Source organism: Manis pentadactyla, chromosome 7 (genome assembly GCF_030020395.1).
Source record: "Manis pentadactyla isolate mManPen7 chromosome 7, mManPen7.hap1, whole genome shotgun sequence".
NCBI lineage: Eukaryota > Metazoa > Chordata > Mammalia > Pholidota > Manidae > Manis > Manis pentadactyla.
Genome location: NC_080025.1, coordinates 147,993,002 through 148,008,809, shown reverse-complemented (window position 1 = coordinate 148,008,809; position 15,808 = coordinate 147,993,002). Strand labels below are relative to the sequence as shown.

Below are 15,808 nucleotides of genomic sequence, written 5' to 3'. Positions count from 1 at the left end.
TCAATTGCGGACTTTTCCAAACACCTGCATTCCAAATACTTGAAATAGTGAATTAAACATCAGATACATTTAATTGATGGATTTTGAACTTACATCCAATATATAAAAAGGATAAAAACACGTCATTATGATACCCTCGCCTTTCTGGTGGCCCATTCTGCCTATTAAAACACTAAGACACTCACTGTCACTCAATGGCCATGCTGTCATGAAAGAGCTCTGCCCAGTGCCCGCCCCTCCCTCCCACCCCCGCCTCCTCTCCCCCACCTCCTATATATACAGCTATTTTTAAGTGGTTTAAAACAGAAACATAATTATGTCCTTGGATAAAAAAATCATCTTAATATTTTAAATACAACAGACTGATGTAGCCCCACCAAGTTCTGCGGTCAGCAGGCGAGCCCTTGGGAGTTTAGAGAGGACATGGTACAGGTGAGGGCCACCCCTTCTCTCCGTCTCCAGACTACATTCTGAGGGCGGCCTTGCCCTGCAGGAACTTGGCGGTGAGGTCGGCTCGCTCTCTCAGCACGCCGGCTTCCTCGGCGCCCCGGTGGGCCTGCACGCCCTTTACCAAGAAGTGGCTGATGAAAAGCTTCAGACCTTCCCGCAACATGCCCAGCTTTGGGTTGTCGGACACCCTGGGAAGAATCATACAAAGCGTTATCAGCAATGAGCTGGCCTCTCCCAGACCTGTTCTTGGAACCTCCAACAGGGAGACATAACCTAGTCTCCTTTAAAAACAGAATTCTCAGTTTAGAACTTAAAAACAGCATATTCTATTTGTGGGATATCATTATTATTAGTTTGCCTTTAGGCAAGTTTCATGTCCCCCAAGTGTAATGTGCATTAGCCTAAAATTAAAACTGAAAATGACTTATTAAAGCTACACATAAATACAACTTTGCTTTTATAAATCAATGTAAGTGGAATTTTTTCTTCATCTCTTTTCCATGTTTTATCACAAGCTGGGAACATACCTTGCAAATATTAAACCAAGGTCTTCAACTTCTGTCTCCATTAACAGTATATATAACACTTCTCGTAGGAAGTGGACTCTGAGCTTGTCCAACTCACTGAATTCAACCACCTGGCAGTCAGGATAGAAAAATAAGATTACACTGATTTAGCCAACTTTTTCAATGATTTCTGAGTATAGTTAAATTAGAGTTAAAAAAAAAAATCACACACACCTCCCCCCACCTTTAAGTAAGGCTATTTCCAGTTTTATAAAATAAACAGCTGTTGGCCAGGACATGGGGCCACGGGACCTCTTAGACGCTGCTGGCAGAGGTCTGCACACCACTGCTAAGAGTAACTCTGCAGAGCTAAGTAACGTTTATGGGGCTGTAAAAATCAAGAAGGGGCCCCTGAAGCGGAGCTGTACCCACCCCCCACGCAGGTCCCAGGAAGTATCAACTGCAGACCCCAGGAGAATCCTCAGTAGGCATGGTCCCCAAGGACAGGCCCCACTGGGGAAGAGGCCCATGGCACTTCCTACCAGGAATCCACCCCAGTGGGGCCCAGTTTTCTCCAGGGGACTTTCTTTACAAGAGCCCCTCCCGGCCCCCCTCCTGCCCCCTTTCTTGGCTGCACCACCTGTGGCTTCACCTGCTTGCACATCCAGACTGCAACTCTCTGCTCTTCCCGAGTCACCCACTTTTACTGGCCAAATAACTGGGCTTTATTTCTAAAGTTAACAGGGAGCATGCCTTATGAATCAGGAATTTAATTTATTGAAATATATATTATCTCCATGCTTTAATGCTTAATTAAACCCATATATATGTAAATATATACATATAGAATTGAGATTTAGGAGGGACTACCCCACGCACATAAATTCACTAGAAAAAATACATCTATTACAGGATGCATATATGGTGGAATACTACACAGCAGTAATAAAATCTGGAAGCAGAATTACGGATGTCAACATGGATACATTTCCAGTTTACACTATAATAACAAAAAGAACTGTAACAGGCTATTAAGGGTTTGGTGACAGTATACATAATACTGTGCAGACAGAGATTAAAAACACTTAGAGGCACTGTGTCCTGCTCAGCCCTGCGCTCAAAGCTCAAGTGAACTGGGGCCAGATCCAGTCCACCTCAAGGAGGCAGACCCTCCATGGCTGTGGGCTGTGTACGGGCCGAGCCCTCATATTCAGTGCGGGCAAAGCCCAGCACGACCCCAGTCGCCTCCGTGTCAGCGCACTGGTGAGTGGGTCCTAAGCCCAGACAGGAAAGCACAGCTGCGGTCCATCCTGTGGCTCAGGAGGAAGGGCATTAAGTCCAGGCCCTGAATGTTCTCTCTGGCCCTCGGGCCAGAGTTTAGGACTCCCAGCCCCCAGGGGTCCCACTGCCCAGGCCCTTGGCAGCCTGGTGGCCCAGCTCCCATGTCTGGGCTTCGTCCCCTGTGTCTGCATCATCAGGGCATTTGCAGCTCACCAGCTCTGAAGTGATGGGAAATGCGCCGGGCAAGGGGGTGGGGGCTGCTGCAACGTTATCACAGCAAAGGCGGCAAAGGCTCCACCCACAGTCCAGCCCAGCGCCTACGTCTCCCTATCCTTTTCCTAACTTGCTGGCGGCCATCATAGTTGTCGTCACTGGGACCTGCACGTGAACCCCAAACTCTGAGACAGTTCACACAGGTAAGAAAACTGGAGCTGTGCCTTAACAACGAGGAAGATCTGCGCTGTGCGCCAAGGTGGCTGGTGGCTGTGACCACGAGACACTTCCGGGTGGCCAGGACCATAGGAAACACACTGTGGGCACCACATGCAGCAGCCGCCGGGCTACCTCGCTGCCCTGGTGATCTCTCATGTGACACAAACCTTCAAAATGGACAGCGGAAGCGACTTTGTCTTCAACAAGTGTGCCACCAGATGAACCAAGTTAGAGAAGGTAGTGGCTGGCAAATTTTCTAAGTCCCGAAATTTGTCCCATATGCTGAATTGGAAAGTCATCTAACAGTTAAAAAGAAAAGTTAAAATGCAGGAAATTACTAGAATAACCTGTAAGTTTTCTCATTTGCTTATTTGTAACATAGTAAAAATCAAGACTTTCCTATACACGGTAGTTCAAAACACTACTTCACACACACAGCTCCTTCATCAAAAGCGACCCTGTCCTTTCTTACGCAGTGGTTTGAAGCACCTTCCTGATCGTGCCTTCCCGTTGCAGCACCCCCAAGCCGGCAGAAACGGAGGGCGGCGCAGCATAAACGCCAGAGGCCTCCTCCACTCCCGGGTCCCGGGACGCCTCGTGTGGTGGGACAGGGTGATGTGCAGACCTCGTGGCCTGTCACTCTGTCACCCGCTGCTCTCCCTGTGCACGTGGCCCTTGGGTGGGCTGGGACATGGGCACTCATTTCAGCTGGGCCCAGTGGACAGAATGTCTAGGAGCGGGGCTGAGGTGGCTGGAGGTTCCCTTACCTGAAACCTCCTTTCATAGTCACAGAACTTGCCAGCCAGGAACGCATAGAAAGGGTTGTATGTTTTCTCTTGAAGGCAGCAGTCCACAAGAACATGAACTATTTCTCTCTCCTGCTGATCCTTTAGGCCAAGCCTACAGAACAAGAATGGCGATGACTAGGCAACCTTCCATTTACCAGTTTAACAGCTTTAAGGCAGGAGTCTTTCAGGAGGGTACTTCCTGTCTGGTAGTTCAGTGAAAAGGGACCCCAGGAGGGGAGGTGGAGACAGCAAGTCAGGGGCTGTGGGCTTGGCCCTGCCCCCAGCCTCCCAAGGCTCAGGGTCTCCAACAACGTGGTCAAATGTGGGCAGGACCCCCGTCTGAGCTCTGTCAGCCAGAGGCCTGTGACTGGTTCCCGAGTGGTAAGAAACACGACCAGCTCAACTGCTTGCCAGCGGCATCAGGCTCCTGTCACCCCACTGGCTTCCCTGGTTCACCTGCTCTGAAACTTCCACGCCTTTCAGCACAGTGCTGGGCCTGGCCAGGCGCTGCGGTCCTGTGACGCTGACCCTCTACTTCATTCCGACCGAAGCAAATGAAGGGCACAGATTTCATGAGACTTGCTGGGGGTGCTCTGAACGCACACAGGGGCTTTTTAAATGGTATTACAACTAAGTGTGGAAACGCTACTAGGAAGTTTTGTATTTAGAAACAATTAGACAACTTCAATAGGAAGATTTAGATTTATGACAACCAAGGGCCACAGAGGATCTTCAGTTGGTCATCTAATACTTGTGACCAAAATAATCCTAAAATGCTCTCATCTGGAAGCACTAATGGCCAACCAGCAGGACTGCTGCCCACTGGCCGCCTGGGTGCAGGCAGCAGGGCCAGTCCAGCCACTCCCAGGCAGCACCTCCACATCTGGCTGAACAGCAGCCACAGCGTTCACCCAAGTGCTTACTTCAGAAGCTTTTCAAATGCATCCAGAAAATCTTCACTAGTCATTATTGTACAAAATATGTTTCTTCGGATGTCGGTGTTCATTCTCTGCTTTCGGGCAAGTTCTAGTATCTTCGTGCTAACCTGAAAAGAAGGACAATCACAGACCACATATATGTTTCAAGGAAATTTGTTCCTTTGGAGTAGTGCAGTCACAGCAGTTGCTAAAAAATAATGTGTATAATTTTGTAGCTTGACCATAATTGTAAATTATATGTAAATAAATGTGTATATACTACTAAGCCTTTATTCTTGGGCCACCCCAAAGAGAAAAAATAGCAAGAGACAAAGCAGGCCATAGGAGAGACCTGCTTGATCCGGGAGACTTGTCAGAGCCATGCGATCTGTCGGCCTACAGTGAGGCAATACAGAGAGGTGGCCACGGCCACACAGCCAGGACCACAGAGTGTGACGTGGGCCCCAGGACAGAACGAGGACGTTAGGGAAGAGGATGGCAGTCTGAGTAACAGGGGCACTTCAGTTAGTAAGTGACAAAGTGCAGAGTTCTCACTCTCTGAAATCTAAGGCTGACGGGTCAGAAGCCACCTCCCTGGGAGACGTGCCTGTGTCTCTGTAACTGGTGCTGCACCAAGTGCTGTTTCCATTGGGGCCCCATTCCCATCACCTTTTAAGTCTATTACATAACGTGTTTGGACTTTAAGAAGAAACAACAGAATATGAATTTAATTACAGTGCAAAGCAATAGCAATTTCTATAGGTCTTCAAACAAACCCATGCATGTACATCTCAGTGATCATCCGATGAGCAGAGGCGGCTACCCCAGGGAAAGTGGAGCAGACCTGTGGGGGGACACGGGGAACACACACGGTAGCAGGGAGCAGGGTTCTCATACCGGCCCTGCAAGATGCTTCTGTGGGGCCTTCTGCTGACTGCTGTCAATCATTGGGGCCCCAATCCAGGCTGACCCCACAATCCACCAGCGCCCGGTCTGCTCGGCATGCAGGACTCCATCCCACGAGACACGGAGCTGGGTCTCTGTACCTGAGCCAGCGTTGCGCACCTGGTGGAAAGAAAGGGGCAGATGAAATCCCCCCAGCCTGGGCTGTACACCCTGCCCCCATCCCCCTCCCCGCGCTCTTCCCATTTCTCAGCATGGCATTTCCGAGGCGTGAGAGATGGGGGTGGAGGAGGGTCCCTGATGACGGTGGGGACAGGAGCCTGTTTGGGCATTTGTGTCTGGGGTTTGGGGGCCTATCACCCCAATGCTGCTGCCTCTGGAAAGCCATCACACCGGGGGGAACTTCACATCAGAGGCCACAAGGAGTCCTCCCCGGGGCTGGCGGTGAGAATGCGGCCAGGAGGGGCCTGGGACTCGCCAGAGCCGACGGTTCCGGATCTCACCAAAGATGGACTGCGGGACTCGCCCTGCCAGGGAGGTGGTGGGCTTCAGCTGTGGCCCCGCCACGGCAGCGACATGGTCTGGTGGGACCCAGGCCCCGGGCCTCCTTCAGTGACCAGTGTTCTACTGCATTCCCAACATGAGGTGGGCCTAGCACTGCGGGCTACGTGCGGGGGCGCCCGCTCACAGGGAACCCCCAGCCGCGGGCGAGGGTATCGGCACGGAGACCGATGCTCCTTTCCCCACCCCGGGGTTCCTAGTGACCAGAGGCGGCACCCCACCTGTAGCTCTGACATCGTCTTGGTTTTCAGGACGGGCTCACGTAGACCAGAACGCTCCAGACACGTAAGTGAAGGTGGCTTACCAGAGCTCTTTGCAATTTCCTCAGCTTCTCCACAGGTTCAGGGTCATAGCCTGGAATCTTACGCATGTCGTTGTTCTTCAGTGCCAGCATCGTCTCCAGCATAAACCGAATCTAGCATAAAAACAGAGAAGCAGCCATCATTTCAAATAGTCTAAAGGACTCACCCTTCAGCTTGGGAATCAACAAACCAGCCTGGTGCCCACGGTGGGCCAGAGCTGGCCCTCAGCAGAGCCTCCACAGACCTGAACACGCGGCTCCGGGGTGCAGGGTGTCATCATGTGGCTCCATCACTGACCTCAACGGGGACTTGAAACACTACCCAGAGACTGTCCTCTCCTCCAGTCCCTACCGCCTCTGACTGTATGCCCTCCTCTGAGATTTCCCCAGGGGCTAACGTGTCCTGAGGTGTGATTCATGCCACAACACTCACCATTCAAAGTGAATGACCGGCATGCAGGGCCGCGTGGCGCTGCCACCATCAATTTCAGAGCATTTCCACCACCCCAGGGGAAACTCCAAACCCTTATAGCCAGCCACTCCCCAAGCCCCCAGATGCTCTGGCCCTGGGCCACCGGGGGACTACCTCCTGACTTGCCCACTTCGTTTCAAACTTGACCTCTGCTCCTAGAACAAGGGACAAGTCCTTCCTTGGGATGCTCGGGGCCCAGCTCCCAGAGCCTTCCTCACGCTCTCTCTCTGTCCCCCAACACAGCCCCATGCTGGTGGCAGGGAACCTGGAGGCCAGGTCTGCTGCCTGCTGTACGCGAGCAACTCCTCCCGCGCCCATGGCTCCCAGAGCTGCGCTTCGGCACTGCCTGCCTGGCACTCACGGCAGGGTTTTCAAACGGGCGACTTCCCCACCGCTTCCGTCTCCTCCTGATGGCCCAAGCTGGGAGCCCGGGGCCACACAGCGCCTCCTTTCCTACACATCCACCCCGCCCCTGAACCCACATCAAGTCTGGTCACTTTTAATCCCTAAATCCACACCCACTGCTACCGCACTTACACCCACCCCAGCGCCCCAGCAGCCTCTCCCAGCCCTGACACCTCCGTTGCCCACGCTGTAGCAAGTGACCACTAGCATGAAGACGTCGCAGCATTTACATGCTCAGAGCCCTTCACATCCCTCTAGAATAAGACCCCAGCTCCTCCTGAGGGTTTACAAGGCCCCAGGTCCAGCCGCTGCCGTCCCAGCCTGCTCCCCCGCAGGCACTCCACAGGAACACGAACTTGTCTCCCGTCCTCGGCCACGCCCCCTGCCGTCCCCTCTCGGCTCTCCTGAGCCCCTCTCAGCCCCGCCTCCTGGCGAGGGAACCAAGGCTTGGGAGGCTGGGGGCGGGTCACCATTCGGGGCAGAGCCACAAGGCCGAGCCGGCTGACACCTGAGAGCCCCACGATTAAAAATGGGTGTTAAATAAATCGATTCTTTGTTCCCATACTAAGACAAAGCCACGAAACCAGATAAGGCAGGAGATGATGGGCACTGTTCAGAAACAAGATGCAGGATTCAACCCAGACCCTTGCTTTTAAGTTCTGGTCAGTGTGAGCATCAGGCGCCTAGGAAGCTGCACACATACCCGGGTCTGGTCCTGGAACCGGCTGCCTGCCCCGCTGGCCTTGGCCTGAGTCTCAGCAATCAGTTCCTTAAGTGACAAAGCATCATCTTTCCTCAACAAAAAGCCCACGTTTTTCAGCATCAGCAGGATCAGTTCAATATCTTTTTCTGTGAAAGTTCCAAGAAGTTTTTTCAAAATGTCAAAGACAAGGAGCGACTGCACCACGTGGAAGTTGTAGAGGTGGGCGACGATGGCGAGCAGGTTCTCACTCTCTCTGCCTTCACTCCCGAGCCGATAGACACCATCGAATCTCCTCACCACCGCCTCCAGGAAGTGAGCTCCAACCTGCCCAGGTGAGCAGAGCACATCGGCAATGTCAGACGCGCCGCCCAGCCATCCCAGCGGCCCTTCCTCCCCCGGCAGCAGCCCTAAGTGGGTGCTGGTGACTTGGACACAGGAAGTATATACACGTAGGGAACTTCAACTGGGCGAGGACTGTACAAATGTGCCTGAGGGAAACTGAACAGTGGGTGACCACGGAGCACCTGCCATGGGGCTCAAGCCTCCCGCCTACATGAGCCCTCTTGTTCTTAAAATCAACATGGTGGCGATTTGGGGTCATCAGCTATCCGGTCCTTGGACAAATAAAATGTTAAAAATGTTAAGAACGTATCTCTAGCTCCAAAAGTGTACTTCTATCTAACACACTCACAGCCCAGGCTCAGTGAGCCTAGAGGGAGAAGACGGATGCAGGGATGGTGGCGGCGGCCAGGAGTGAGGAGAAATGATGATCTGAATCAACATGGCCATCCATGATGGACCCAGGAAAGAGACTGGGCATGAACTAGCAGGCGGGGTCAGTGACGGGAGATGAGAGGTGACTGAACAGGAGATCCTGGGGCAGAGCAGGTTAGTGAGGCTGGACAGAATCAGCTTAAGGCTCTGAGGGCCTGCACCCACCCAACTGCTAGTTTGTAGGACCCAAGACTGAAAAAATCAGTTTAACCTGTAGATTCCCAATTCACAAAGATAAACCTGAAGAATACACTCTCCTGTTAGGGCCACTAACATTGTGTGCAAATCTAAGTTAAAAAAGAAATAAATTCTTGCAGACATCAATAAAAATTCAGACATAAAATATTAAAGTATGTTTTCAATCACACAAATAGAATTATTACATTAAAACCTGTCAAAATTTTAGATTTCCATTCAATGCATTTAGAATAAAAGTTAGTGTAACATTTAAAAACAGAACAAACTATCATCCTATTGCTGAAGTTACTTATCCATATATACTAATTTTGCCTTGGGAAATTAACACAAATGTGAACAGACTGCACTTTTTATTTGTGAATAATGCAGAGGCCCATCAGTAAGTGACACGTGGAGCGCTGTAACATGCCTCTGCGTCCACGGAGAGCCTGTGGGGCATTCTCAGCAGAGCTGAAAGGAGTTCCATGGAGGCAGAGGGCTCACTGCCTCGCAGGAGTGCTAGTGGATGTCACAGCTAAAGCACCACCCTGACGTGCCCTGGGCCAGTCACTGTGATCTCGTATTTTCAAGTCCAGTGAATTCCTGATACATCATGGAGAGTCAGGGTCTATATCTTCTATTATAACTCAATGAAATACGGTCTGTGCTAAAAGCAATTCGATTACAAAGTACAGCAGCAGGACCAGGAGGCCTGGGCACACAGAGAGCCCTGAAATGGCACTGCACTCGGCGTCCTGACTCCCTTACGCTCTGTGATGAAGAGTGGCTCACAGCATTCTGCATGGAAATGAGCACAGCCGGAGCAGAGGACAGTGGCACTGCCCAGAAGACTCAGGGCCTATGCTTCTCTCTTCTGCCCCAAGCCCCAGTCCCTACAGGTCCTACAGTCTGCATCTTTCAAAACCCCCTTTTGGGTTTTTGAAAGCCATGATGTGGCTTCTGCTAGATGTGAAGCCGTGGCTGGGAAGGTTCTCTAGACAAGAGCAATGAGGCCTGCAGGCAGGAAAGGCCAGTGCGGACTTGCAGAGCTTCGACCTGAAAACACCCTCCGTGTCGTGTGGAAGGTTAACCTTTAATGAGCCCTTCCTATGGGCCAGGCTCCTGAACACAGTAACCCAACTGCACAGAGGAAGACACGGCAGCAGAGGTCACCCGGCAACAGCCAGTTCGTGGCATAGCCGTGTTCCGGACTGGAGAGCATCCTCCCCGCCCACGCTGCAGGGACTCAAACAGCCGAAGGAGAAGGCGTGTTGGCGCTCCTGTGGGTTTTCAGACTGTGACTAAGAGCACACAGCAGGAAAGGGAAATGGATGCGCAGAGCGAGGCAGTGGAACCGAGGGCTCTGGAGCTGAAGGCGAGTCCCAGGGCACTTTAACAGCCTGTGAGCTGGGGAACACCACCTGGCTGTCCGGGGGCTCTGCTGCCTCTGGGAAGCAAAGCTGAGCGCGTGGCCTGCAGGGCCAGTGAGGACCAGACGTGCTAACAGCCCAGGGGCTGGGCTTGCGCGACGCTGCGCTGCTGAGGCCCGTTTCTGGAAGCCAGGTTAGCGGGAGGCAAACTGAATCCACCCGAAAGCTGCCACCCCCACAAGGACCTGAAGGACCCACACGTTCTCCTGAATGTGACCATCACCTGAGAGATCAAGCCTCATTCACTGAATCAGCCACTACCCCACCCCCACCCCAATCCCTTCCACGCCCTGGAATCCGCTACACCCAGAGAGTGGAATACCCGCTGGAAGGTGGAGGGAGAGGGCCTTTTCCTACCATAACCAGAGCCACCCCTACTTGCCTTCAATGCTGACCAGAGGATCACTGAGCAAGGGCGGAGAACACGAGGGGGTGGGGTGGAGAACACCATTTGCTCAGCAGCTCCTACCGGACACCCAGCATCGAGCTGCTACTTTACAGATGCTGTCCAATTCAACCCTGACAAAGGCCCCACTGCACAGGCACACGGGCACTGAAGGTCCATGACCTACCTGTGGGGGCTCAGGGGGCTCCAAGCCGAGGCCCTGTCACATGTCTCCTCAGCCAGCATCGTTTACCCCAGTCTGGTGGCCTTCTTACTTAGGAAAAATGATCTCTCACCCAATGCAAAACATGGGCAGTAAGGCCCTACAAAGCTCTGTATTCTGAACATCTGAACTAAGTCCCTGTCAAGGGGAATACAAAGAAAGTGAAGGCAAGCCCAGGACCTCAGCCAGAGGAAAATAAACCCACAGGCAGTAAAGATACACTGGGATGGACGGAACTCAAGGACCTTGAATGTGGGCTAGGATAACGCGATGTGGACGAAGCAGTATGAGTGCGAACAGGCCTCTGGCCCAAAGGAGGGCACTGCCAGCAGCCTGGGCGATGGGAGCCCTACCTCAGTGCCGACTGTGTGGTGAAGAATGCTGACCAAGAGGACGTGCTCCATCACCAACCTGCTGGGCATGGCCGTGCCCGGCGCACAGGCACTCAGGAGGACGTCGGTCAGCACGCCGTTCATGTCCTTCCTGCTGTGGGCCATGTACAGCTCCTCCAGCTGTCCACTGATGGAGGCCATGTTTGGTTCACTCAGCCTGCAGGCCATTGGAAAGACAGGGCACAGTGATGTTTCAAAGTCGGAAAAGTTTTTAAGTCAGTTAAGAAAAGAAGTTATCAATACTACCGTGCACCCTACTTCATGTGCCCGTCTGACTCTCGACAGTTCTTAACCTGCTGCGCTAACTCCATGTGCCGTGCTGAACCCAGTCTTCTGGAAACTTGACGTAACCTCCCGGCTGTCCGTCCAGCTGAAACGTGGCCACAGTAAGGCACACACAGGACTCTCGTTAAGATCACTCCGACTGTAAGAGGACTCCAGTGGCACCTGACCTGGTGTCCCCAGGCAGAGGCAGGGACCGTCCTAAGCGCATCAGTATGTGCTGAGAAAAATTCCAACTTTCCCACTTTTATGCTGGCATAAAAATCTTTAGCCCCTGACACTGGGAAAGGCTGCTCAGTGTACTGGATGGGGACAGGAAGGGCGTCTATGCACACAGGTCACACACAGCACCTGTGCTGACCCTCAACAATAAGGTGGCATGTTCGGTAAAATTCCAGGATGCCTCATGGAATATTTTTTTAAGTTAAAAAGGCACTTTAGAAAAGCATGGCAGGGAGGAGGTGGGTATAGCCATAATGGGGTGGCACAGAAAGCCAAGTGGTGCTGGGGCAGCTGTCTTGATGGTGGGTGGGTGCTGGAAGCTTCCTGTGAGAAACTGCCAGGGCTGCATGCACACAGACAAGAGCAGCGGGCCAGGGCAGTGCCGAGCTCCTGCTCGGAGTGTGGCCCTCCGCCAGAGTAAGAGCTGTCCCAACCACACTGTTCCTGGACTGACCAGAATGCCAGCCCAGTCTAGGGACCCCTCGGCACAGCCACGCAGGCACAGTGCTGCTTTCACACTCTGAAGGACTCAAAGTCCCAAATGGGGAAGGCGGGCATCCTGCCTTTCAATGTGTGAGTCTGGCTGCACTGAGGAAGGACAGAAGGGAGCCAGTCCACAGTGACAGTCCCCACCCCACCACTTAGGGTTTAATTTCTGAGTTTCTGTATTTTTAGAAAATGGACTCTTTAGCGAGGTTACCTGTTAATTAGACCTTTGACATGTTTCTTCAGCCTTTCTAGTTGCTCCTTTTTCTGAATATCCACCGTCTCCTCAGCTTGCCTCACTTGAGGTGGGATGTACTTTTCACCATTTTCACAAAGACTCTGCTTTAAAGCACCAAAATGAATGACAAAGAACTTACATTGAACAAATCCCACTTTTCCCCTTGCCGTATTCACATTTAGGTGTTCAGTTCCCCAGACTGGTACAAGCTGTGTCCACTGACTGCTGCTGCTTAATAAACATCAGCTCTTCCCCGAGTGCCTACTGCAGTCCTGGACAAGATGCCGCTCTGCCGGACGTCGCCACTTACATGAACACCAGTACAGTTCAGCATCTTGCTTCCCCTCTGTGCTTCCTCAGACCTGGCTGTGCCCCTCCAGTATCTGCTCCCAGGCCCTGTGTTCCACACTTTTGCCTGGGCTAAATTTATGGTGAGCACGGCTATACACAAACACCTAAATAAAACATACCACTCGTTTTGGAGAAACATGTTCTAAGGTAATTTTCAAACCTTGTTCAAAATATATCTAAATTTACATTATAAAATCAAAATCAGTCTCCTGCTCACTTTCCTAGACTATCAATTAGGGTTACAAATCATTGTCATTGACCAGCACTCCTTGGGCACCTATGTGACGAGGCTTTAGGAGACAAATAGTTGTAAGGCATGATCCTTGTGAGGAAGTTTAAACTTAGTTTGGAAAAGCACATTTATGCACATAGAAGCTGCTACTCTAGAGACACCCATTAGTTCACTAATAACTGCGTGTTATTTAGACAACAGGCTGTGCAAGAAAACTTAGAAATAGAAAAAAAAATGAAGTTTTAACAGGAACTGACAGCACTTAGGGACTGCTCACAAGGTGCCAGGTACCAAGGCACCAGGGACAGAAGCGGAGCCAGTTCATTTACCTAAGATGAGGAAAAGATTCTAAGAGATGTTGGCACCCAGATTCAGCCAGTGAGAAAACGGGGACAGGCCTCCCAGGCAGAGGAATAATGTGTTGGAGACAGAATGCTGAAACAGCGCGACGCGGAGGAGGACACACGAGCAATTCCCTTCGGCCGCCTTCCAGCGCGCGCTTTGGCAGGCAGGCAGGGGGCCGCCCCCGAAGGCCCCGCCGCCGCGGACCAGGCCCTCGGCGGGGACGCCAGCCAAGGGGGGGCTGCAGACTAGCTCGAATTTGAGACTCGAAAAGGCTTCAGAAAGCCCAGGAGCGGCTGGCAGGAAAAGGAAAAGGCCTAGGGAGCCGGGGGTGTCGCACCCCTTTGGGCCACAGCACAGGCCCCACAAAACAAGGCGGGCGGGGAGCCGGAGGCCGTCAGCAACCTAGGGAGCGGCGGACAGCCCGGGAGCCCCGGGGGCGGAGAGGCCCGGAGGTGCTTTCTCCTTCCGCTCCGCTGCGGGCACTAGGACACCAGGCAGACCCTCCAGCCCGACCTCCGCACCCGCGGCTCGGGGCCCGGCCGTCCCGCCGGGGTTTGCGGGGAAGCCCCGCTTGCTCCGCATACCCGATCTGCCGTGTCCACGTCCTCCGAGGCAGTTCCACCGTCCTCATCCGCCGCAAAACGGACCTTCTTGCCGCTCCCGCCCCCCGCCGCTCCCCCGGCTTCCTCCCTCCCCGCCTCCGCCTCCGGCTCGTCTCCCTCGTCCTCGTCGTCGCGCTCGAAGCCACCTCCGGGGAGCGTCGGCCCGGCGCCGCCCTCCTCCTCGCTGCTGCCTTCGCACAAGCCGCTGCTCCCGGACTCCAGGGCCCCCAGGATGTAGTCGAGCCCGTCGCGGGCAAAGGTGAGGGGCACGGAGCTGCCGCCGCCCTTCCTTCTGCGCCGGTTCAGGCCGAGGCAGCGCTCCAGCTTGCGGATCTCTCGGTCCTCCTCCTCGTTGGCCGCCAGCAGCGCGCGTTTCCGGGCGGCGGCGGCGGCGGCGGCGGCCCCAGTTTTCCCGGGGGGACTCCTGGCCGGGGCGGCGCGGGAGCCGGCGGCCGGGGCCCCGGCGTGAGAGGGCCGCGGCCCCTCGGGCTGCGGCGGGGTCCGACGCGGGGACGGCTGGCCGCTCTGCTCCTCCGCGCGCGGGCCGCTCGCGGTCCCGACGCCGGCCGGGCCCGGGCCCTGCGCGGAGCCCGCGGTCCTCTGCAGCCGGCGCGCCTTCCTCAGCTGTCGCTTCTGCTTCCTCAGCTCCCTGCGGCTTCTCCTCGCGCCGGGGCGGCCGCGCCCCTCCTCCCGGGGCCCCGCGCGGCCGCCGGGGCTCTCGCCCTCGGATGTGGCCTGCAGGAATTCCTCCACCGCAAGCCTGAGCCGCTTCAGGGGCCCCGGCCCGCGCCCGCGCTGCCTGCGGGCCCCGCGTCCCCAGCTGCCTCCCCGACCCAACGCTCCCCCGCTCGTGGATGCCGCCATCTTCCCGGACGCGCCAGCACCTGACTTCCGGCCGGGGCGAGACTTCCGGGAGGAGAGCTGCTGGCGGCGGGCGGTGCGGCGTCCCCTGCTGACGGGAGGGCGGCAGTGCCGGGAACCGCACAGAAGGAAGACGTGCTTCCTCTCAGAGTCCTGGACGCAAACCGTGCGGCCGGCGCGCGTGCGTTCGTTTGGTAGACGGAACTGCCTGCCGGGCGCGCGCACGCTCGTTTAATAGGGTGGCGAGCGCTCGTTGTTTAATAAATGGAACTTACAAACTATGGGAATAGCGCCTCTTCACGCATGCGCAGAGGAACTGAATATATCAACTGCATGTATCGCTGCGGAGAGAATCTTCAGACGTGCTCGAGTTTTCGTGTGTGCGTATATATCCACAGGAAAACTAGGTAATGTTTTCTGGGATGATGTTTGTAGGGAGATTGGAAGTTACCATAGCCAGGATCCTCACCTGACCCTAATCTACTTGCTCACTGTGCATGTGCAATGCTCACAGGCATACGCCAGCACACCTGTTGGCAGTGAGCCATAATTGTCTGTGTTGCTGTATAAGGAGCCCTACCCAGTGCCGGGGTAGGGGGTTTGCATAGAGGCAGAGAGGCACTGCATAGAGACAGAGACGGATTGCAAACTTTCCAGAGGCAGATGTGCTTCCAGTGCTCAGTCTGCGACCCTGAGAATAAAGCTTGTTATAAACCTTATTACCCACAAAGTTCCATTGTTATTCAGTCTCACTGAATCCAGAGTGAACGTGCCCGGGGGACAATCCCCCCCAGGAGAGACAATGTTCTATGAATTTATTCCTCTATTGACAGACATGTTACTGGGATGAGTTAGCATCCCCCCCAAAATCCAGTCTGTCAGAAATTGTGAATGTGACCTTATTTGAAAATACAGACCTTTGCAGATGTAAGTAAATTAAAAAGAGGTTTTCCTGGATTGGGGTGGGCCCTAAATTCAATAACAGGTGTTATTGCAAGAGGAGAATCTGGACTTGCACACAGGGAGGGGGCCATGTGACAATATGATGGCAGAGGCAGAGGTGGGGATGTGTCTGCAAGCAGAGGAACT

The 15,808-nt window shown here is 53.9% G+C and overlaps 1 protein-coding gene across 5 annotated transcripts; it reads right to left on the bottom strand.

Annotated features, from left to right (window-relative positions):
• Nucleotides 1-258: 258 nt before the first annotated feature.
• Nucleotides 259-15,075, bottom strand: NOM1 (nucleolar protein with MIF4G domain 1). 5 transcript variants are annotated; one of them, XM_036899575.2, is made up of 11 exons: nt 13,841-15,059; nt 12,305-12,432; nt 11,062-11,257; nt 7,720-8,043; nt 6,143-6,253; nt 5,272-5,439; nt 4,381-4,502; nt 3,437-3,569; nt 2,837-2,968; nt 978-1,087; nt 259-731 (listed from the first exon to the last, which is right to left on the bottom strand). In XM_036899575.2, the coding sequence occupies exons 1-11, from the start codon at nt 14,720-14,722 to the stop codon at nt 464-466; spliced, it is 2,574 nt and encodes an 857-aa protein (XP_036755470.2). In that variant the 5' UTR covers nt 14,723-15,059; the 3' UTR covers nt 259-463. The 5 variants fall into 5 exon arrangements, with proteins under 5 accessions (XP_036755470.2, XP_036755471.2, XP_036755472.2 ...); XM_036899576.2 differs by having other exon boundaries at nt 12,305-12,429; nt 13,841-15,055; XM_036899577.2 differs by having other exon boundaries at nt 259-638; nt 13,841-15,046.
• Nucleotides 15,076-15,808: the final 733 nt, after the last annotated feature.